The 24,998-nt window shown below is 39.9% G+C and overlaps 1 protein-coding gene across 1 annotated transcript in view; it reads right to left on the bottom strand.

Annotated features, from left to right (window-relative positions):
• Window positions 1–24,719, bottom strand: part of LOC115216675 (structural maintenance of chromosomes protein 6) — a 162,248-nt gene extending 137,529 nt beyond the window's left edge. Inside the window, exons 1-3 of the mRNA XM_029786179.2 lie at window positions 24,617–24,719; window positions 5,855–6,034; window positions 442–556 (exon numbers count right to left, since the gene is read on the bottom strand). Of these exons, the coding sequence (XP_029642039.1) occupies window positions 442–556; window positions 5,855–6,034 (295 nt within the window). The 5' untranslated portion in view covers window positions 24,617–24,719. The remainder of the gene's footprint in view (window positions 1–441; window positions 557–5,854; window positions 6,035–24,616) is intronic.
• Between the last annotated feature and the right edge of the window lie 279 nt (window positions 24,720–24,998).

Genomic DNA, 24,998 nt, shown 5'->3' with positions numbered 1-24,998 from the left:
TTCATTCCATAGAAGATAAAATCCAAATCAGACCATGTTAACACCAAAAATTATTTACATCAAAAAGGTGCTTTTTTTCCTATGAAAATCCCTATTTTTTTACGATTTTTTTTACTGCTGTGTCACCATTTTTCGATGTATTTCAATCAGAAAAATGTTCACTTAAAGAGAATAACAAGCTACATAGAATTCCAATTCTAAAGGGTCGAAACAAACCCGAGCAACACCGGGCGATACCGCTAGTAGGTGATAAAACTGAAATGAAAGTGTAAAATTATTGATGCTAACGTAATAAGAAGAGGGAGAAGTGAGTGTAAAATAAGAGGCTTGGATTAATTAAGAAAAAAAATGTAAGAATAAAATGATTGCTGTTGGAGCAAGAAAAAGAGTGAAGCTGGTTTGGATCAACGAGAAGAAGATACAACTAAGAAAGAAACTTACTTCCATTTCTGCCGATAATAAAGTTGACATGCGGACCAAATTTCACTTCCAGCTTGTGGTGGCACATGAAGTTCTTCAAGACAATCTTTTGAATGTACCCAATCTGACATTGTTCCTGTTAAAAAAATAGTGAGACAATTTGGATTGCGATGTTGGACACCTTTCATATACTGGCAGACAAAGAAAGAAATCCCACCTTGATTTCCCAATGTTTCAGCTGTTGAACTCTCCAGCCTTCTTCAGGTGTCTGGTGTTGAACTCGGTTGTGGCATTGGAATTTCGAACCTGGCCCTTTATTTGATCCACGGGGGGGGGGAGACTCTTCTCATTCTGCTTCCTGCATTTCATGACATTTTTTGTTTCAGTTGATTTTTGTGAATTACCTTAGTGCTTTGCCTGGGACTGAACTCAGAAACTCTAGGTAACTGCACTGCATTAACCAATGTATTTATCTACTACGCTATGCACAAAACATAGTGAAAGCAATAATCAAGATGAGGGCACCAGTCCGACTAATATAAACAGTAATATATAATATAAATTCCTCATTTTACAAATATGGAATTGTATTAAAGAATTCATGGAGGCAGCGACAAGAGACCGAGACCATTGGTGATATACCATACTTGAGAAGATCTGTGAAGCCAAGCGAGCCCATAGTCGGGACTGGTGCCAGTGTTGTGTGACTGGCATCCATGCTGGTGGCACATAAAAAGCATCCATTACACTCTTGAAGTGGTTGGTGTTAGAAAGGGCATCCAGCCATAGAAACCATGCCAAATCAGATGGGAACTTGGTGCAGCTCCCCAGCTTTCCAATTTTCAGTCAAACTGTCCAACCCATGCCAGCATGGAAAATGATGATGATGATGATGAATGTTACTAAACTTCAACTGAAGAAGACCTGGAGACAATTTTCTTTTTGTTCTTTGTTAGTATTTTTTGTGAGAGGTGAGCGGACCACAACTCACTTGTGGGTTTCATTTTCTTTCTTCATTTTGGTTCCTACAGCTGAATACTCTCCTCCCTAACACCAACAACGTCACAGAGTATATAAAAAAAAAAAATGGAGCTGGCAAAATGATGCATTACCAGAAATGTATAAATTAATACCCCATTAAAATAAAGACAATCTAACTAAAATGGTTGGAATTTACTTCGGAAGCTCTGTAAATAAATTACAAAAAAAAAAAAAGCATGAATGGACCCAAAAGGAATAGGTTTCAATATTCCATGATTTTAGAAGGCTAGGAGCTGGCGGAATCATACTGTGCCAGACAAAATGCTTAGCGATATTTCATGTCTTTACATTCTGAGTTCAAATGCTGCCAAGGTCAACTTTACCTTTCATCCTTTTGGGATTGCTAAAAGAAGTACTGGGTCGATGTAATCGACTTACTCCCTCTCCTAGAATTGCTGGCCTTGTGCCAAAATTTTAAACCAATATCACATGATTTCACAAATGGCAAGCTGGCAGAATTGTTACCACGCAGAGCAAAATGCTTAGCAACATTTCATCTATCTTTACGTTTGGAATTCAAATTCTGCCAAAGTCAACTTTGCCTTTCATCCTTTCAGGGTCGATGAAACAAGTACCAGTTGAGCACTGGGACTGATGTAATCGACTTCACCCCTTCCACGAAATTGCTGGCCTTGTGCCAAAATTCAAAATCAATATTACATGATTTTATCTTTATGTTCTGAGTTTCAATGCCACCAAGGTTGACTTTGCCGTTCAACCTTTCGGGATCAATAAAATAAGTACCAGTTAAGCACTGGGATTGATGTAATCAATTCCCTTAGAAATGCTGGCCTTGTGTCAAAATTTGAAAGCAATATTACATGATTTCACAAGAAGCTGGCAGAATCCTTACCTCACTGGGCAAAATGCTTAGCAGCATTTTGTCCACCTTTATGTTCTGAGTTCAAATTCTTCTGAGGCTCACTGGGCCTCTTATTTGTTATGATGTTGATAGAATAAGTACCAGTGGCACTGTCATCATCATCACCATCGTTTAACGTCCGCTTTCCATGCTAGCATGGGTTGGACGATTTGACTGAGGGCTGGCGAACCAGATGGCTGCACCAGGCTCCAATCTTGATCTGGCAGAGTTTCTACAGCTGGATGCCCTTCCTAACGCCAACCAATCCGAGAGTGTAGTGGGTGCTTTTTACATGCCGCTGGCACGGGGGCCAGTCAGGCGGTACTGGCAATTGTGGTTGATGTAATTGATTTACTCCCTCCCTTGAAATTGCTAGCCTTGTGCCAAAATTTGAAACCAATGTTATATGATTCTAGAGTAAAATCTGAGGAAACTTGTAAGGTCACCATCTCACTGTTAGCTCTTCTCTGATGCCACTCCTTTTCACAAAATTCAGTGTGATTACTTTCTCATTTACTTCTGTCCATACCTCAAAATCTTAGTGGTACCTGCTTAAAAAAACCTTAACCCAATGGTAGGCAAATCCGACCCAAACACAATTTGAAGTCAGAAAATATTCAGCATCACACAACTTGCTAAATGCAACACATTCATTTGTTTTACATCAATTTTTCCATGCTAGCATGGGTGAGATGAGTAAATCGAGACATTGTTTTGTAGTTGGATGCCTCTCCTATCGCTAACCCTTACTTGTTCTTCAAAGATGGGATCTTATATTTTACATATTTTCGAAGGTGCAAAGTAACGAGTGTTCTGTTGACAGGGGCAATGTTGACGACGTTGTTTGCAGCAAGCAACTAGCATTGGGCCCAAACGTAAACAAACACAAGACACACACACACACACACACAATCCTCATCATCGTTTTAACATTCGCTTTTCTATGCTTGCATGTGTCAGCATTAATTGAGGTGGATTTTCAACTGACGGATGCCCTTCTTGACACCAACCTTCACCTGTTTTCAAGCAGGGTCTTCTTCTTGAGACAGCATTCACCCGGGGTGGGTTGAGCTGGCTTCATTCATCCTCAATGCAGGATAATGTTTACCCATGACAGAACATGTTTCCAAATAAGGCTGCAAATAAATGACACCACCTGTGGGACAGTGACACTTGTTTACGACTGTCACATGATGTCAAGACAAGGTGACACACAAACATGTTGGTTTTCCTTCATGTCCTCTTTACAAAATCTACTTACGAAGCTTGTTTCAGCCCAAGGCTACTGTAGAAGACATCTACCTAAACTTGCACACACTTGGACTGAACTCAAAACCTTGTGGTTGGGAAGCAAATCAAACTTCTTAACTCTACAACCATGCCTGCACCTTCACTAACACACACACACACACACACACACACATACTGGCGCAGGCATGGCTGAGGGGTAAGAAGGTTGCTTCCCAACCACATGGTTCCAGGTGCAGTCCTGCTGTGTAGTACTTTGTGCAAGTGTCTTCTACTACAGCCCCAGGCTGACCAAAGCCTTGTGAGTTGATTTGGTAGGCAGAAACCAAAAGAAGCCCAGTCGTATATGTGAGTGTGTGTGTGTGCATGTATTACAATTAATAAGAGAAATGACCACTAAAGTGGATTCCTATATGCTAGACATAGATGCCAAATCGCCTTACCACAAAGAGTGTATTCTCAAGAACACACTCTTGAGGTAAGGCGATTTGACATCTATCTCTAGCGTATAGGATTCCACTTTAGTGGTCATTCCTCTTATTAATTGTAATATAATTTTTAAATCTTTGGATTTTTTTTGAATAAGCTTGACCACTGGTTTAAATTGATGTTAATTGATTGATATCAATTTCTACCCTCATTATTTTAATATATATATATATGTGAGGGCGCGTGACTTAGTGGTTAGGGGCAGTCGGCTCATGATCGTAAGGTTGTCAGTTCGATTCCCGGGCGACGTGTTGTGTCCTTGAGCAAGACACTTTATTTCACGTTGCACCAGTCCACTCAGCTGGCAAAAATGAAGTAGCACCTGTATTTCAAAAAAGGGCCAGCCTTGTCACACTTTGTGTCATGCTGAATCTCCCCAAGAACTACATTACGGGTACACGTGTCTGTGGAATGCTCAGCCACTTGCACGTTAATTTCACGAGCAGGCTGTTCCATTGATCATATCTGCTGGGACCCTCGTTGTCGTAACCGACAGAGTGCTCCTTATATATACATATATGCATAGTTTAAAGATCCAAAGAGGTAGAATGAACAAAGAAAATGTATTCCATCCAGTGAGAAAATGTATTCCATCCAGAACTTTCCGTTTCGCGACCGTTGCCAGCACCGCCCCGTTTCGTGTCCGTTGCCAGCCTCGCCTGGCACATAAAAAGCACCATCCGTTCGTGGCCATTTGCCAGCTCTGTCTGGCACCAGTGCGGGTGGCACGTAAAAAGCACCCACTACACTCACGGAGTGGTTGGCGTTAGGAAGGGCATCCAGCCATAGAAACACTGCCAGATTTGACTGGGCCTGATGAAGCCTTCTGACCCCAGTAGAACCGTCCAACCCATGCTAGCATGGAAAACGGACGCTAAACGATGATGATGATGATGATGATGATGAGAGATAAATTTCACCTTAAATCACAACCGAAAGAGCCACTCATAGTTTCATGCTTGTAGGATACTTGAGCAGGCATATTTATAAAATACGCCATGTATCTTTAAATATGCATGGATGGATGGATAGATGGGTGAGTGTGTGTGTGTGTGTGTCTGTCTATCTATCTAACGCTCTATGTCACGCTGGTGAGACCCATATTGGAGTACGGGATTCAAGCTTCTTCTCCTTATCTCCTCAAAAACATACAGCATCTCGAAAGAGTCCAGAAGCTGGCTACCCGCATGGTTCTTGGTCTCAAGAATTTGTCCTATGAAGAAAGGCTGAAGACGCTCGACCTTTATTCTCTGGAAAAACGATGCCGCTGTGGTGATCTCATTCTTGCTCACAACATCATAAGCGGAAAGTGTAATCTCTCGAAAGAGCTGTTCTTCACTCCTGCACCAGAGCATCAGCTGCGGGGTCACTCCGAAAAGCTCTATCTGCGACGATTTCATCTCAATCGAAGGAGTGGGGCTTTCTCCGTCCGGGTTGTGGATCCGTGGAATAAGCTGCTGGACGAGATGGTGAAGATGCCAATGACCGCTCGGTTCAAAGTCTCCCTTGACCTCAAGTGGCCTGAACTCTTTACATGAACACCACCCTGTACATAACTCCATGTCCCCCTACATGGCCTTGCTATTTGCTTTTTGAGCCAAAAATTAAATAACTAATTAACTAACTAACCAAATTTATTCACAAACCTTTTGTTGGCCTGGGACTTTAATAGTATACACTTGCTCAAAGTCAAGGTGCCATGGGAACAGAATCATGCTTTATATGATTAGATAATGAAAAATAACGAAGCATTCGAGCATTAAAATGTTAGGAAGTGGTGTGAGATTTACTTACCCCCATGGTTGGTTGATAGAGAAAGTCTGGGTTCTGAGACGTATGAGAGTTGCTATCATCTGAAACATCTTCAACGTCTGATAACATAGATGGACGCGACTTCTTCTTGGCTGATGTCTCATCATTACCGTTTCTGCCATCGCCTTGACTGTGTTTGTCATTTCTTTGTCGTTTTGGCATCTGTTTCAAGGGAAAAGAGAAAAAAAAAAACACACATAGGACTAGTTTTTGCTTCATTATTAAAATAAAGAAAAGAGAAACATTCCACTATTTCTGCCTCATTCTTTCATACCATACGTAGGATCATCATTGCTGTTAAAACCATTTTTGAGTCAGATCTTTCCGTATGTGTATTTAGTGCATGCATGGTTATGTGGTTCAGAGGTTTACTTTGCAGCAACATGGTTCTGATGCCATTACATGTTGTCTTCTACTAGAGTCCCGGATTTACTAAGGCCTTGTGACTGAAATTTGGAAATGACTTGAATTCTAATGAATCAGTCAATCAATGTCAACATGGAAAACAAGTGTATACTCTTTAACTCTTTTGCTTGTTTCAGTAATTTGACTGTGGTCATGCTGGAGCACTGCCTTCAGTCGAGCAAATCGACCCCGGGACTTATTCTTTGTAAGCCTAGTGCTTATTTTATCGGTCTCCTTTGCCGAACTGCTACGTTACGGGGACGTAAACACACCAGCATCGGTTGTCAAGCAATGTTGGGGGGACAAACACAGACACACAAACATACACACACACACACACACATATATATATATATATATATATATATAAATATATAATTCATGAATGAGGGCAAAGGAAAAAATTTTCTAATGCCAAATATGCCGAAAAATTGGACATATTGTCCATTAACCATATAATTTTTTCACAATACGCACGCTACTCGAAAAAAGGTCGACAAATTTCTAAAAAATTCCATCATTACCATATCGGACCGATTTCAGAGTTAGCTACTAAGAGCCCTCTCTTCGTCAGTGATACATGTGGCAAAAGAAATAAATGAGATACTTACTCATACCCATGGAAGAAGCAAACACTAAGTCATGGGCACAACTAAGTATCCCAAATACATCCAAGATAGAAATACTCCAGCCCATTCGAGGCACATGCGATTTGAACTGAGACTCTCACAGAGTGAGTTAGTTAGTTCGGAAGTGAACGCTTAAATTTATATCAAATGTGAGGATAAAATACTTTTCTCGAAAAAAATATTTTCTCGAAAAAAATTTTATCAGTAGCGTGCGTATTGTGAAAAAATTATATGGTTAATGGACAATATGTCCAATTTTTCGGCATATTTGGCATTAGAAAATTTTTTCCTTTGCCCTCATTTATGAATTGTTTATAAATTTAACCGTTAAAGGTATTTTTTAATATGCTGGCCATTGATAAAATGTTTTTCGAGAAAATTTTTTTTTTTTTGAAAATTATTTTATCCTCACATTTGATATATATATATATTTATACATATAAATATATATACACTAGCAGTATCGCCCGGCGTTGCTCGGGTTGTAAGGGAAATAACTATATAAGCATTTTTAGAGAGTTATAGCCAAAAAATAGCAAAAAAAATGCATTAAAAATTGAAAAAAAATTAAGGTAAATTCTTTTTAAATCGTTGACACATCGTAGATATTTTTAGAGAGTTACTTCCCTTATATAAAAGCGAAAAAATGCATTAAAATGGAAAAATCATCGTAGACGCGCGCTAATACCCAGAAGGGCTCGATATGAATCACGACTATAAGATACCCGCTTTTGGTTAAACTGCACCGCAAAATGTGGGAGTAATTACGAATGTAAATCGAAGGGGACAGACACACAACTTCACTCTTATATAAAGATGCTTTTTTTTTTCAGTCATAGAGTTAGATTTATGAAGGTCTTCAGTAGAAAATCCTTCGAATTCTGACTCGCTGCTTGATATAATGAAATTCGTATCCATTTTTTGTCAGAATTACAAATTTTGAAAACACAATAGGAACAAATTTCGGAAAAAAATCTCCCATAATTCACGGAATTAAAATTACACTTCGATTTTTGTACAAAACTGTATTTGAAGTGTTTACGAAGTATAATACGTGTTTTCACGAATGTACTAAAGAGATTTACTCTGATATTCTCATTTAAATATGAATAGGTAAATTCGGGCGGTTTGGTAACGAAAGGGTTTATATAAGTGTCGTCTGTTTATACATAAACACTGTTTCATAGTTTCAGTTTAGTCTTCCTCAAATCACTGTCGCTAATTTACTCTCTTCCAAGAACATTTTCACTCACTGTTATCTGTTAGCTTCCCATACATTTTACTCATGTATCTATCAGCGTGATAGACAGAAACAAATATTACATTTACTTTCATTTTATTCGTTGCCCACTGTGTGTGTGCGTTTGCGTGTGGTGTAAACCAGACTAAGAAAAGCATTTGACACACACACCAGAATGTGAGTTTTCTGTAAATTTTGCTTAATTGGAGTTTAAATTTTAAAAACTGGACCTGGCATGACGCGATGCATTGTACTCTTAAAACTGCTAGGTAAATTGTAATTGAAGAAATCCTATATTGTAGATTTCTATAACTCCCAAAGGGAGGCAGATAAAATCTGCCTTTTATAATAAGAGATATATATACACATACATATATACGACGGGCTTTTTTCAGTTTCCGTCTACCAAATCCATTCACAAGGCATTGGTGGACCCAAGGCTATAGTAGAAGACATTTGCCCAAGGTGCCACGCAGTGGGACTGAACCTGGAACCATGTGGTTGGTAAGCAAGCTACTTACCACACAGCCACTCCTATGCCTATGATGATGATGATGATGGTGTGTGTGTGTGTGTGTGTGTGCATGTTTGGCTCATGGTAGTTTAAACAAAAATGAGTCTGGGAAGATAAGTACCACCCTTAAAAAAAAAGCTACTGGGGCTGATGTGATTGACTTATAATCCTTCAAAGCAGGTGCTCCAGCATGGCCGCAGTGCAACAGCTGAAACAAGTAAAAGGAAGAACAAAAAACATACAAATCCATAGTAAACTGATGGAAATGTCAGAGCACCAAGTTAGATGCCTTGCTGTATCTGTTCTGGCTTTTTGCATTGTAATGGCATGATTCAGATGGCACTGTATTGGTCTTAAAATCACTCACCCAGGCCTACATCTTGAGGAGCAGCAGAAATCCACAAGTAAGTCATAACCTAAGTAAACCTTGATCCAGTAGAGGGACCAACTATCTGAATAGACAACACCCTGGTAGATAAAGCAAATAAAGGGTATGAAGCCAGGAAAAGTTCTTGGCCCATCAGGAATCACTGCTGAGATGCTTAAAATATCTGGTGTGGGCTATGGCCTAGTCACCCGTATTGTAAACCAGAGAGTTCATAATGGAGTCATACCCAATGACTGGAGTAACAGCACCATAGTCAAATGCTACAAGGGTAAAGGTGATGCTTTAGATAAAAATAATTACAGGGGTATCAAACTGCTGGGTCAGGTGGTGAAGGTCACAGTGAGGGTTATAGCCCGACTAATTAGGGAAAGAGTCTGCTTAGATGAGATGCGGTTCGGTTTTGTGCCAGGTAAAAGCACCAGTGATGCTATATTCCTGGTATGGCAACTGCAAGAGAAATACCTAGCCAAAGATAAACCCCTATACTTGGCTTTTGTTGACCTGGAGAAAGCCTTTGACAGGGCTCCCCCGATCCCTTACCTAGGAGGCAATGTGGAAACTGGGGTTTGATGAATGGTTAATAAGGGCTGTACAGGCCCTATATAGAGATGCCGTTAGTAAGGTTAGGGTTGGCAATGAGTATAGTGAAGAATTCCGAGTAGAAGTAGAGGTCCACCAAGGATCAGCCCTCAGCCCCTTCTTATTCATTATGGTCCTCCAGGTAATTCAAGACCTGGCCCTCATAGCAGAATCACAACCAGAACTATAGAAGAAATTTCAAAGTCCTAATAAGTAGGAAGGCAGGCAAACCACAAATCCCTTCAGGTAGATGGCCCTGCTTGATCTGTAGTAGAGGCATAGGTAGAAACTCCATAAGATGTACCCAGTGTAAGCTATGGACATATAAGAGGTGCATCAAAGGAAGATTAACCAGGAAGATAGCTTTCGTGTGTGGAAAATGCACAGGGGCAATAAACACCACAGATGCTCAGGAAACAGATTCTATCACATGCCAGGGGAATAAACTAGAAGTTGATAGCTTCTGTTACCTAGGTGACCAAGTCTGGAGTGGGGGTGGATGCTCAGAGAGTGTTACCACTAGAATAAGAATAGCTTGTGCAAAGTTCAGAAAGCTTCTACCCCTACTGGTGACAAAGGACCTCTCGCTCAGAGTGAAAGATAGATTGTACGATGCATGTGTGCAAACTGCCATGCTTCACGGCAGTAATACATGGGCCATGACTGCTGAAGACATGCATAGGCTCAAAAGAAATGAAGCTAGCATGATCCGCTGGATGTGTAATGTCAGTGTGCACATACTATGGAGTCTAAGTGCCCTGAGAGAAATGTTGGACATAAGAAGCATCAGATGTGGTGTGCAAGAGAGATGTTTGCTTTGGTATGGTCATGTACTGCAGCCGGATGAGGAGAGCTGTATGAAGATGTGCCACTCCCTAACAGTGGAAGGAATCCGGGGTAGAGGGAGACCCAAGAAGACATGGAGTGAGGTGGTGAGGCATGACCTTCAAACGTTGGGCTTCACAGGGGCAATGATAAAAGACCAAGACCTCTGGAGATATGCTGTGACTGTGAAGACCCGACAAATGAAGTGAGTTCACAGCTGTAACCTACACCAGTGTCGCATAACCAGCCAACTCAAAAGTACCTTGGATCGTAGGGCGACATGCCGTGGTTGAGGAGACCTAATGAGTCAAGTACATCACAATCAAATGGAAATTGTAGTTGTGGTCCCCATGCCGGTGGCATGTAAAAAGCACCATCCAAGCATAGCCGATGCCAGCACCGCTTTGACTGGTTCCCATGCCAGTGGCACATAAAAAGCACCATCCAATCATGGTCAATGCCAGCCCCCTCTGGCCACTGTGCCAGTGGCATGTAAAAAAGCCCAACTACATTCTCGGAGTGGTTGGTGTTAGGAAGGACATCCAGCTGTAGAAACTCTACCAGATCAGACTGGAGCCTGGTGCAGCCTCCTGGTTTCCCAGACCCCAGTTGCACCATCCAACCCATGCCAGCATGGAAAACAGACGTTAAATGATGATGACGATGATGATATATATCTATATGCGTATATATATATATATATATATATATATATATATATATAAATATATATATAAAGATAAATTAGAGATATTCTACTGACATTAAATAATTTATTTATATTACAATATTACATTAAATACTATGAATATAACATAATAATATATAAATAATTATAAAAACTGTAAAAGGCCAACAAATTTCAATCTAGACCGAATTTCATCTTTCTGAACTGATGGAGCCTGAGGTGACTTATATATAATTGAACTGTGAGTTTGTATATCAGAAATCATCATCATCGTTTAACATCCGCTTTCCATGCTAGCATGGGTTGGACAGTTCAACTGGGGTCTGGGAAGCCCGAAGGCTGCACCAGGCCAGTCAGATCTGGCAGTGTTTCTACAGCTGGATGCCCTTCCTAATGCCAACCACTCCGTGAGTGTAGTGGGTGCTTTTTATGGGCCACCAACACAGGTGCCAGACGAGGCTGGTGAATGGCCACGCTCGGATGGTGCTTTTTACGTGCCACCGGCACGGAGGCCAGGCCAGCCTGGCAACGGCCACGATCGGATGGTGTTTGTTACGTGCCACCAGAAATATATATATATATATATATAAAGTCGAAATAACTTGTTGGCCTTTTATAGATTTTATAATTATTTATATAGTATTATGTAATGTTATATATTATATTCATAGTATTTAATGTAATATCAATAAATCATAATTTATTGAATATCAATAGAATATCTCTCTATTTAATTTATCTTTATAATTGAATTATACCAATATTTATATGGTATCCAGCTGAGGTACCAGTGAATTGGATGTTTAAGACGCCCCTTTGAAGGATTTCTTTTCCTCCGTTTGTTACTTTATACATATACACATACATACATCATCATCATCGTTTAATGTCCATTCTCCATGCTAGCATGAGTTGGACCCACACACACACACATCAATATCATCATTTAATGTCCACTTTCCATGATAGTTTGACAGAAGCTGGAAAGGCCAAAAGCCACACCAAGTTCCACTGTCTGTTCTGGCATGGTCTCCGTGGCTGAATGCCCTTCCTAATGCCAACCACTTTACAGAGTGTACTGGGTGCCTTTTTATGTGGCATGTATATATATATATGGCACATAAAAAGTACTCGTTACATTCTTGGAAGGGCATCCAGCCACAAAAGCCATGCCGAATTAGGTTGGAATTTGGCCCAGCTCAGCAGCTTACCAGTTTCAGTTAAACCCTCTAACCCATGCCAGCATGGAAAGCAGACGCTAAATGATGATATATATATATATAAGTTCAGCAAAATTTAGATTCAAATGAATATGATACTTAAGTCAGATGCACTAGAATTTTGTATGGTGTTATCCATATAAATCCATGGGGTGATTATAATCAAAGTAAGCAACAAGAATATCTTCGGTAATTTGGTTCAATCGTTTCACACATCATTTTATTAAACATTGTAAGTATTACAACAGTTTTAAAATGTTGAGCAATCATCAGCCATTCATAGAGGTTTTCTATCAATACATATACTTATTTCCATGTTAATTAACATGGAAATAAGTATATGTAATACTGATGTAGGTGAAACGATCGTACCAAATTACCGAAGATATTCTTGTTGCTTACTTTGATTATGTGTGTACATATATACACACACACAAAGAAGTACTCTGGGGGTTTTGACATTTGAAAGGAATGTGACTACTCTTGTAAGTGTCATAATCTAAATAAGCAGATGTATATGGTGGTTGTTAATTCGCTATCAACTATAACCGCCTTTCGTGCTTCCTTTGAAAATGTAGCGCATCCCTGTCATAGGCACTTGTAATGATGAAGATAACTATCAGTGCAACAAGAGCAAGACTCTGCCTCCACAACACCAACGGCACCCCAACAGATGATGTAGCCCTGCTGATGGCCAAAGAATGGTGATTGCTGTCACCTACACTACACATTTCATATCTCTCTATATATAAACGGCAAAATGTCTGTGTGTGTGTGTTCTTTATACAAATCCACAATTTTTCAGTTAGAGGGATCGCACTTTCTATGGTCATTCAAAAACCGTCCAAGGGTGGTCGTGCACATCTTTACATTTCCCCAGTCAGTCCGCAAAGCCATTAAAAAAAATCAATAGAAGTGACTTTTTTGTGAATTTTCTATCCAAAACCCAATCAAAATGCCCGAAACTCGATACGCCAATTGAGTGCCAGCTAGCTGTATGTGATTGGTCGGAGATTTGGACAGTACTCGCGTGTGTATGTGCGCACGCACGCAGCTGTATATGCATGCACTAGCACTATGACCCAGTGTTGCCGGGTCACAGTGCTAGTGTTTATGTAAATGTCAGAACAACGGAAGTAGAAGTATTTTCATTGTCATAGACATGCATGGTACCTCAAGTGGTCCCAAGAAATTCAAAGCAACTTGTGTCGTTGTTGTCGGTAGTGGTGGTAGTGATGGGGGGGGGAATGTTTGCACAACAAAAATGTCAATCTCCAAACCAGCAACAATAACAATGAATGAACAAATAAAAACAAGGCTAGGTACTACAAACACTAGATTTTCAGTAAGAGTATCTTTCTCCTGTGTGCATTTATGTATCCGCGTGTGTGTGTGCGATCACTTCGACACCTGACAAGTGGTACACTGAGCACCTGTTCAGGTAACATCAATTTGATGGAGAGAGTGAGATAATGTGTGGCACTAACATTCGATCACTATAAACAAATCATTTTTGCAGGTCATATGGCAAAATATGAACAATCATGTGTCGTCTTCGACGAGGAGTCCACCTTATATATATTATATATTTCTTTACTGCCCAGAAGGGGCTAAACATAGAGGGGACAAAGAAGGACAGACGAAGGGATTGAGTCGATTATATCGCCCCAGTGCGAAACTGGTACTTTATTTATCGACCCCGAAAGGATGAAAGGCAAAGTTGACCTCGGCGGAATTTGAACTCAGAACGTAACGACAGACGAAATACCGCTTGGCAGTGTAGTTAAAATGTTTGCTTCCCAACCACATGGTTTCAGGTTCAGTTCCACTGCTTGGCACCTTGAGCAAGTGTCTTCTGCAATAGCCCTGTATCAACCAAAGACTTGTGAATGAATTTGGAAGTAGAAACAGGAAGAAACCTGCCATATGCGTATATATACAGGGTGCGTAATGTATTTGAGGACATACCTTTTTTGGGGTCATTGCTGCATTTTTTGCTAACTCTGTATAATCTTTGTTTCAGAAAATAATAATGGCAGACCCTCAGCTTACTCAAGAAATGAAGAGGAATGCTGTTATTGTGGTTATAAAGGCTGAGCAAAGCGATTTAGAAATATCTCGATTTTTAAAAGTTGTCAGATCTTTCGTCTACAAAGTTTGTAAGGAGCTAAAGACTGAAGATGGAAACATATCACCAGTATCAAAGCATAAAAAGCATTCTAAATGCTCTGAAATCATCAGAACACCTGAATTTATCCAGCAAATTCAACAGATCATTGATTAAAATTCTAGTAAGTCCATGAGGTCAATTGCAAAAGATCTCCATGTGTCAGAAGGAACAGTCAGAAATGTTGTCCACAAAGACATCAGATATAAGTCTTATATGATGAGGAAAGGTCAATTGGTCAGAAAGAGCAAAAGAAAATCAGTGCATCAGATCTAAAACTGAAAAAATCCAGCAGAAGAAGATCTGATTTGGTTTTACTCAAACGAGAAAAACTTCGACCAAGATCAAAAAGTTAACAGAAGAGATGACAGGTGGTTATGTGCAGACCCTTCTGAAGTTCCAAGTGTTATGCATAAAAAAATTTCCTGCAACTGTCATGGTTTTAGGGGTTGTCAGCAATGAAGGTCATATGATACCTCCTTACTTCTTTCCACAAGGCCTTAGAGTTAACTCTGCCACCTACATTGAGGTCCTGGAAATAATAGTTTAGCCCTGGATGAACAGTGTATGCAATGGAAGGCCATATGTGTTTCAGTAAGACTGCACTATCACACATGGCCCTAGTAACACAAGAATAGATAGCTGAAAATTTTTATGATCACATAACTCCTAACATTTGGCCTCCTAATTCCCCAGATCTCATTCCATTGGACTATTACATGTGGAGCCTTGTTGAGAGAGAGAGGTCAATGAACATGCCCATAACACCAAAGACACTTTGAAAGCTGCCATAGTAAGAGTAATGTCCAAAATGAACCAGGACCACTTGATTCGAGCATGTAGATGATGTAGATCTCATACAGAAGCAGTTGTTGAAGCTGAAGGTGGCTTTATTGAATAACATTTTAGAAAAGAAGGTTTATTAAACAACACTGAAAGCCACTGGAATTGAGCCTAAGTTGTTTGAAACACAAGCCTGAGACTGTACCAAGTGGCAGTGTTCCATCACCATGGCAACTAAAAACTTCAAAACCACCAAAAGAGAAAAGGAAGAACTCAAATGATAAAAGAGAAAGGCTTGACAAAATCATCTTCGCCCTCTGCCAACATTACCACAGTCAAAGCCATCGACTCTACTATGTCAGAACTAGTCTACAGAGTCATCAACATCATCATCATCATCATCATAAATGAAGCATTCAGCAAAGAAGAAAATAACTATCATCATCATTATCTAATGTCCATTGTCCATGCTGGCATGGGTTGGACAGTTTGACTGGGCTGGTGTGCTGCACCAGACACCAGTCTGATTTGACATGGTTTTCTACAACTGGATGCCCTTCCTAATGCTAATCATTCTGAGGGTGTAATGGGTGCTTTTACATGCCACTGGCATGGGTTCCAAATTGCGTAACACTGGTATCTGCTACCATTGCAATTTTGCTCAGTTTGATGGGTCTTCTTCTCAAGCATGACATAATGCCAAAGGTCTTCGTCAATACCTCTGTGAGGCCCAACAATTGAGAAGAATTCAGCCACTTTGCCTCTGTGTGGCCCAATGTTCGAAAGATGTTCTTTACATGCCACCAGCACGGGTGCACTTGGCTTGACGGGTCCTCTCAAGCACAGCACATTGCCAAAGATCTCGGTCACCAGTCATTGCCTCTGTGAGGCTCAAAGTTCAAAGATATATATACTTTTATGTGTTTCAATATAAAGGCTGTAGCCATTCCTGTGTGGTTGGAGCTGGCTTTTGGTGGATGAGGGAGTTTGATATTACTGCTATGATGATAGTTTTGTCTGGGATCTTAAACAGCAGAAGGTCAAGTTGCTTCTTGAAACATCTACCCCAACATCATGTAGATTTCTCAGGGTTATTATTTTTTTGGGGTATGATATTAAATAGCTGAGAGCTTTTGAATGCTTAGCAATTGCAGTACCTGGTCCTCATTCTAGATGGGAAGCACCATCCAATTGTGGCCGTTTGCCAGCCTTGTCTGGCACGTAAAAAGCACCCACTACACTCACGGAGTGGTTGGCATTAGGAAGGGCATCCAGCCGTAGAAACACTGCCAGATCTGACTGGAGCCTGGTGCAGCCTCCTGGCTTCCCAGACCCCAGTTGAACCGTCCAACCCATGCTAGCATGGAAAGCGGACATTAAACGATGATGATGATGATGATGGGTGGACCTTAAGAACAGTGCAGTAATGACCTGTTCGAGGGATAGTATAACTCATTGCCAATGTTTTGTACCAACCCTTCTAGGATCTTCCCTATGTATATCACTGCACACCTTACTCACCTTCACTCCAGGGAGTAGAGTTGCAATTCTTCAGTCTCTCCCAGCATCTATACTAACAAGTGTTTCATTAATGTGGTCTTCTTGGTTTAGAACCACTGAACTGCCTTGAGTTCTGCTATTAAATTCACACTGTAGGGTAACCATAGTTGAGGTCAGTAGTCCAGATGAACTACTGACAAATGTCTCCCATAAGACCATCATAGTTTCCTGGGCCCATGTTCTTAAAGTTATCAGAATCCATCTGATTATTCACCTGCACATTACCACCACTTTGCTATTATGCATATGAAATGATGTATCATTGCTCATATCAATCGCCAGTTGATGCACTTCATTTGACTCCAGGATTGCCACTGCTTTTGGTCCAAAGTTGGCTGATAGCAGAAAGCTTGGAATTTTCCTGCATTAATTTGCATGTTGTTTTCTTCAGTTCATTTGTATGTGGCATCTAGATCTTGCTGTAGAAGAATAGCATCAAGAGGATGTTTTTGACTTCTTGTGCTGCTTTTGTACCATTGGCTTAGCTAGTAAGAGCAGCTGCCCATCATACAACTGACAGCATATCTGAGAGGGCCACTATAAGCAGCAGCAGCCCCAAGACAGTTTCCTGAGGCAATCCAGTCACTGTTAAAGTCTCTTTGGAGAGGGCCCCTCTGGCTGCTACAGCACGGTTTCTGGCTTTTAAGAAGTCATGTAACCACTCTCCCAGTTTTCCGACTATGCCAAGTCTTAGCAGCTTGTGACATATCACCCCATGGTCAATCTTTGATAACGCTGATCATAGGATATATACATACATTATCCTACAATGCGTTTGCAGTACCAGTGCTGATTTAAACATTTGGGATACTTGACTATTCTGAATAAGAAATTCATTCCATAAATGCTAAAAATGCACAAAATACTGACATCAACTGGAAATCTACACAGAAATAGTGATATCAACAGGATCTATCTGAGAAGAGATGAAGGAGGTAGAGCTTAGGAGAATTGCAGAAAGCCTTTGAATGTCATAGAGTCTGTCTCACACAACACTCGCTAAACAACTGCAGGAAAAATAAATACATTAACTGAGAGTGGTGAAAAGTAAAGAGAACAAGACTCTATGTGCCGGCAGCAAGTTCATGAGGAAGCACTCTCTTCCTGATGACCTCCCATACAACCTCAAAACAGCTGGACTAACTAACATACCTCAAAGACCTGGATGTGAAATGCTCAGCATGGCAAAAAAGACTTGAAGAAGAAAGTAATACTGGCATAAAGCTCAGCCTCTCTTGGAATCATGACCACTACATCAAATCACATTCCGAAGGCTATGAATTTGTATTACAAGAACAGGAGATTACCACAAAATCCCTAATGAACAAAAGAGAAAGTGAAGCCTTTGGAGCCCCAAAATGCAAGTGAAAATGTAGATTATGTCATATTTGTGTGGAAAACGTCACAGGTGATTAGCAGATGTCCAAAAATGTCATCAAGGTACCACCTCCCTATGCAATGTGACATTGTTGCAAAAACAACATACAATGCCATTCGAAAAAAGGGCTATCCTGGAATAAATATAGAGAATCCCCTTGTTATTGAATACATACAGAAACATCCACACAAAGAATACTGGTGGAACATTCTCATCAAAACAGCTGTCTCAAGTGTAAACATAAGAGGCTGGATATTGTTGTTTGGGACAGACAAGACAAAGTCTGTACTGTCATAGAGGTTAGCTGTTCTGCTGGCATGAATATCTCTTTGAAAATCAAAAGGGAAAGAGGACAACTACTTTGAAACCTCTAGCTTCTGTGTTCAGATTATAAATTCACATTTATACCAATTATAATTGGCACATTTGGTTTTGGGAATAAATTCCTAAGTGACAATCCAGATAAGCTAGGGCTTACAGGAAAAGAAATCAGCTAATTTGTACATTATGAATACAATCTGTAAGTGGAACAGTAAAGATATGCAAGACTTTCCCCAAATTTAAAATGTGATGTTTTTGTTATCTACATTCTAACAATGGAGCTTTGTATCTGTATTAGAAACCAGCTCCTTCTTCAGGGGAAGAACTTAAATAATTAAAAAGAAAAGAGAACATAAATACACACACACATGGATAGCTCAATTAACTGGCTTCTTTTCTAGAACATCAGCTAATGTCAGTTAAGAAGCACGTTTCTTAGTCTGTAAACATTCATCAGTTCAACCTAGAAGCTATGCATGCCACGGAGATCAGCACCAATTTGAAACTCAATCACTTCTTTCTTTGCATCACTCCAACTTCACCACAAGGAGTACTATTACAGTGTTTCTGAATTTAGCTGACCACTTATTGATCAGCCAGATGCATTTCATACTCATCAGGAAAATGAGCAGATGATTGGCAGGGAATATGAAGTCATCTCCTGGAGAAAAAGGTCTCACCCAGGAAAGACCAGTGATTAGTATCTTCAGAATAAGGGTTTGATGGAGCCAGAGAGAATCTAGAGAAAAGGCTACATGGAAATAGAAAGTACTATCAATCAACTTTTGGTTCAGAAAAGTACGAGTTGATGCATATGACAAGAGAGAGGAGATAGAAAATTACAACACGGAGAATGGCTTAAGAGTTTTTGTGAGACAATCTAACGAGGACAACAAAATAATTTGTGGCAGATGCAGGATCTCAACCAAAATGAGGGCAACATTGTTGAGAAATAGTTCTGTAGAGAGACCTATAAAGGCTAAGAGACAAGCTTGGAAAAGAAAGGAGAAGGCAGCAAAGAGGAATGTGAAGTAGCAGGAAGAGAAGTTAGGCCTCTTGTATATTTAGCAAGGGGAGAGACCGACAGTAAAATGCTTACTTAATGTTCTAAGATATGAAGACCACCATCATCATCATCGTTTAACGTCCGCTTTCCATGCTAGCATGGGTTGGATGGTTCGACCGGGGTCTGGGAAGCCAGGAGGCAGCACCAGGCCCAGTCTGATCTGGCAGTGTTTCTACAGCTGGATGCCCTTCCTAAAGCCAACCACTTCATGAGTGTAGTGGGTGCTTTTTACGTGCCACCGGCACTGGTATCACAACTACAATTTCCATTGATTTTTGATCGATTTCGATTTCACTTGCCTCAACAGGTCTTCGCAAGCAGAGTTTTGTGTCCCAAGAAGGAAAGGCATGTATAAGTGGACTGGCTACATCCCAGGTAAAGGCCACAGGTTGTGAGATATTCCTGATTGCAAGGCAGTGTCGTTGTCATCATCATTGTTTAATATCTGCTCTCCATGCTAGCATGGGTTGGATGGTTCAACATGGAGTTGGCTAGCAGAGAGCTGTCCAGACTCCACTTGTCTGTTGTGGCATGGTTTCTACAGCTGGATGCCCTTCCTAACGTCAACCAGAGAACGCTGGATGCTTTTTATATGCCACAGGCACAAGTACGTTAACACAGCACTGGCACAGGTGTGTTAATGCAACAACAGCAGCACAGGTGCTTTTTAAGTGGCACCAGCTCTTGAAAGGACAAGCCTGTATGTGTGGAAGACAGCGGTTTTCCTTAACTTGACATGTCTTATCAAGTACAGCAAATTGCCACATATGTCTAAGAAAAAATTCAGATTGTGTCTGGGAGACATGCATACAGATTGGTAAAAACACACTTGATCTTGAAAAGAGGCATGAGGGTGTTATTACAAGAGGTTGATAAATGAGAATGGGTGGAAGAAAGAGAGGGATTTCCAGCATAAGCCCAAAAGAAACCAGCCATTCTTGGAGACAACACTATGCTAGATAAAGCAATTAAGGATATGAAGGCAGAGAAAGTCCCTACGTCATCAAAAGTTACCAGTGAGATGCCTAAAATGTCTGGTAGAATAGAAAATAGTCAAGTCACCCACATAGTTAATAAGGTAGCAAAGGAAGATGTAATACTCAATGACAGGCATATAGCATCATCATCATCAACTTTTACAAGGGAAAAGGAGATCCATTAGAGAGAAGAAAGTAGAGGTTATGCAAGCTATGGAAAGAATTATAGCTCAATTGATGAGAAAGAGAATTAACCGAGATGCGATGCAGATTGTTTTTGTACCAGGAAATGCCACCAAAATAAAGATGAAGTCCTTAGACAAGCATAGACCCCTATAACAAGAATTTTAGTCGGACAAATCCACCCCAGTACTTATTTTATAAAGACTGGTACTTATCCTAGGAGTCTCTTTTGCTGCACAGCTAAGTTACAGGGATGTAAACAAACCAACACTGGTTGCCAAGCAGCGGGAGAATAGACACAAACACACACACACACACATATATATATATATATTATATATATATATATATATTATATATATATATATATATATATATATCTATACACATAATACATATGACAGACTTTTTCAGTTTCCGCTTAGCAAATCCACTGAGAAGGCTAAGCTGAAGACACTTGCCTAAGATTTGTAACACACATAGACTGTCCATCCTGGTTTTTAGAATAGGTACATAGCATCCCTGCATGTCTTAAGAGCTGACTAAAAGCGTTGGTGACAGGAAGGGCATTTAGTTGTAAAAGAGTGTCTGAGAAAACTCAACTAATGCATGTCAGTATGGAAAAGTTAACGACAATTACATCGGTTATATACACATAGACATATATACATTAATAAAAGCACACATACACACACAAATATCCCGGCAGAACAAGTGAGTCCATAACCCGTGGCCTTCTACTTGGGATGGAGCCAGCCTACGTATGTATACCTTCCCTTCTTGGGACACAAAACTCTACTTGTGAAGACCTGTTGAGGCAAGTGAGGATCAGAATCGAAATCGATCAATGGAAATTGCAGATGTGTTACCAGTGCCGGTGGCATGTAAGAGAACCTTCCGTTTCGCGACCGTTGCCAGCACCGCCCCGTTTCGTGTCCGTTGCCAGCCTCGCCTGGCCCTTGTGCCGGTGGCACATAAAAAGCACCATCTGTTCGTGGCCGTTTGCCAGCTCTGTCTGGCACTTGTGCGGGTGGCACATAAAAAGCACCCACTACACTCACGGAGTGGTTGGCGTTAGGAAGGGCATCCAGCCGTAGAAACACTGCCAGATTTGACTGGGCCTGATGAAGCCTTCTGGCTTCACAGACCCCAGTAGAACCATCCAACCCATGCTAGCATGGAAAACGGACGCTAAACGACGATGATGATGATGATGATGATATATATATATATAATTAGTGAATGGAAGAAATGGAGTTGAACGAAGATTGTACAGAATTCCTTTTATTACATTCTACACGTTGAAACATGTGTAGAATGTAATAAAAGGGATTCTGTACAATCTTCGTTCAACTCCATTTCTTCCATTCACTAATTATATTAAACTTCAATTATCCGCACCAACGCACGGTTGCAACACCAAATGGTCTTATCTCCAACCGTGTTTTTTTCAGCTGTGATTTTTGCTACCCAGGTATCGGTTAAACTTTTGAATAATCTGTAACAAGAAAATTCATCTTTCCATTTCAACAAACATATATATATATATATATATATATATAGTTAATCCAAACATGAAAACACAACAACGCGAGGACGTGGAACAAGTATAGTGTTATTGGAAAGGAAAGAAAGAAAGAGGATTTAACGTTTCGAGCGGAGCTCTTCGTCAGAAACATAGGAAATGGAGAGATCCAAAGAAGGGAAGACGGAAGAAAAAATCGCCAACGGTACACACGCGGTATATATATATGAATTTAATGTTAGCCTTTCAGTAAAATCTAAAGCCTTTTTGATCAATGAGCGATGTAACCACAATATACACCAAATTAGTAATAAAAAAGGATTATGACAAATCACCAGGGACTTTATTTGATTTTATTTACATTTGCTTTCCAGGAGTATAATCTGCGATCCCTTCAGATTAGGTTATTTTGCGCTTTGCAATTCCTTGCAGTCAATAATACGAACTCACGGCACCAACTCCCCCCTAAAATGAACAGGAATTTTAATGTGATTTAAACATGTCAACAATGATAATAATTTCAAACTCCGGTTCTTCTTTTCTTTCCGCTCGAAATTCTTCGATGTTCGCCATTACAACCCTTTTCTTTCATCTCGGAAAGAATGAAGGAGGGGTTCGGAATGTCAAGCTCGTATACTTCCAGGACATTTAATATGTCCTGCATTTAAATATATTTATTACAGATACGTTAATATATCCAAGACGGGATATATCAAGGTCTCTTCGAAATTTACCCAAGTGTTTCGTAATCCAAATCGAAAATAATGGGAGAAAATTTGGCTCCATCGCAGAATATCCGAGCAAAATGAGTTCACGAAAAGTGTATTCAAGAAAGTATTGTAAATATTCATTCAGTATCTATAATAAAATTAATATAATAAAAACTATTAGTATTGTAAACATTCACACCATGTTTTCAATAGAGATGATGGCAAGGTTCCTGGACGAAAGCATGTTGAATATTGTCATCCTTAAAAATAAAAGCTTTTAAATTTTGGCGGATCTTAAGAAACGTCAGAGAGAAAGAAGTGCTTCCTTTGAAGTCGGATTTACGTCGTTTATTGCTTTTTAGATAAACGTTGTGATTTCTCTATTGAAACCATGCCTAGAATTTCAGGTAGATTATGATAATTATCAATGATGATAATGTCAGTGGATTTGGTATCGGATCGTAATGTCAATAGGAGAACCGTGTCGTTACGTATTGTGGCGAGCTGACAGTTGTTATGGATACTTTGAAACACTACTATTGATCTGGGAAGGATTAGGAGGGATTAGGCTGTGTCGGTGCTTATGGAAGGAAGGAAGAATGGTTCGGAAAGACGGAGCTGAAATCTCAACTTGACTCCACTGCACAAGATTTGTGAGAAGATTTGCAAGAAGGAAGTGAGTTCGCATCGGCGAAAGCGATGGAATGTTGTCGGATGAGGAATCGTTCCTCGGTGAAACAAATTCATTAAATAACGAAAGTATTATTTCCCTTTAGTCATTTGCTGGTGTTTTTGTTAATTTTTAAATCATTAGAAAAACAATGTTCACTTTCTGTCCGTCCCAATTTTACTGAAAATAGTTCTTCTGAATTTCTTACGATTTCCCTAAGAAAGGTTTCTCAGTTTTAAAGAAAAAAATATACAAAAGCGAAAAGGAATTTCAGTTTTTCAGAAAGCAAAATCGTTCGTTATGAATGTTTTTATACTTTCGCTCGGCTTCTCTGGGAAAATGTTTAATTTAAGCTCGATTCGAACCCGATTTCGGAATTCTTTCTTTCTAATCGGGATTTTTGAGAGAGAAAGAAAACATGAAAATCTGACAAATGACAAGAACTGAGAACATTAAAAGAGAAATCGAACTTTGAAATATCGAAGCGATCAAGAGAAACGATTGTATATTGGTTCCAATGCAAGGAAAATCCCGAAGAGAATCTCCTGCAACAATTAACGGTGACATACGACATAAATAATGGACAAGTCAATATTTACGTTGTTTCCTCACAAAACACTAATTAAACATTAATTGTAAACATTATAGGGACGACTAACACAGGTAGGAACCTGTCCAGGTACACTGCCGCCTCATAAGCTACGATTAAAAGAGTCTTTGCCTATTTTTTCGCCCCAAAAATGAATGAATGCGGAAGATTCTTGAAACGCTTATTTTGGCGGCTTTTAAAAAAAGTCGACCTGGCAATTGTCAAAGTCAGATTTTGGCGAAGGAACACAAGGAAAAACTCCACTCATTCACTCATCAGATCGCTTATGTTCAGTACGAGAGATCAGGTAATATTGTTACAACTCACCTCAATAAATATTTTAGGCCCAAATATTTATTAGAGCAATTTTTGTAAACACTTGTCCGTCTCTACCGCCATAGAGATCACGTGGTTAACGGTGTAATCTGAAAGAAGTCTTCTATAAATAAAATGCACCGGGAATTTTAAATGCCATAAGGGGGGATAACTGCTATTCATGTCCGCAGCATTTCCGGTTTAGTTGCCCAAATAAGAAAGTTAAAAATATTAAACTCCACACAATTATTTTATATTTACGTTTGACGTTTCTAATATTCAGAATATGCATAAATTTCTTTCTCTTCGGGGGCAAAAACAAACAAACAGCCAATATGAAATTATGTCTTTAGGTCCCAAATAAATCCCCAAGGTACAGCATTTTCAAATGACC

This window comes from Octopus sinensis, linkage group LG10 (assembly GCF_006345805.1).
Source record: "Octopus sinensis linkage group LG10, ASM634580v1, whole genome shotgun sequence".
Classification (NCBI taxonomy): domain Eukaryota; kingdom Metazoa; phylum Mollusca; class Cephalopoda; order Octopoda; family Octopodidae; genus Octopus; species Octopus sinensis.
Note: the sequence above shows the minus strand (reverse complement) of the source record. Positions and strands in the feature narration are given on the sequence as shown.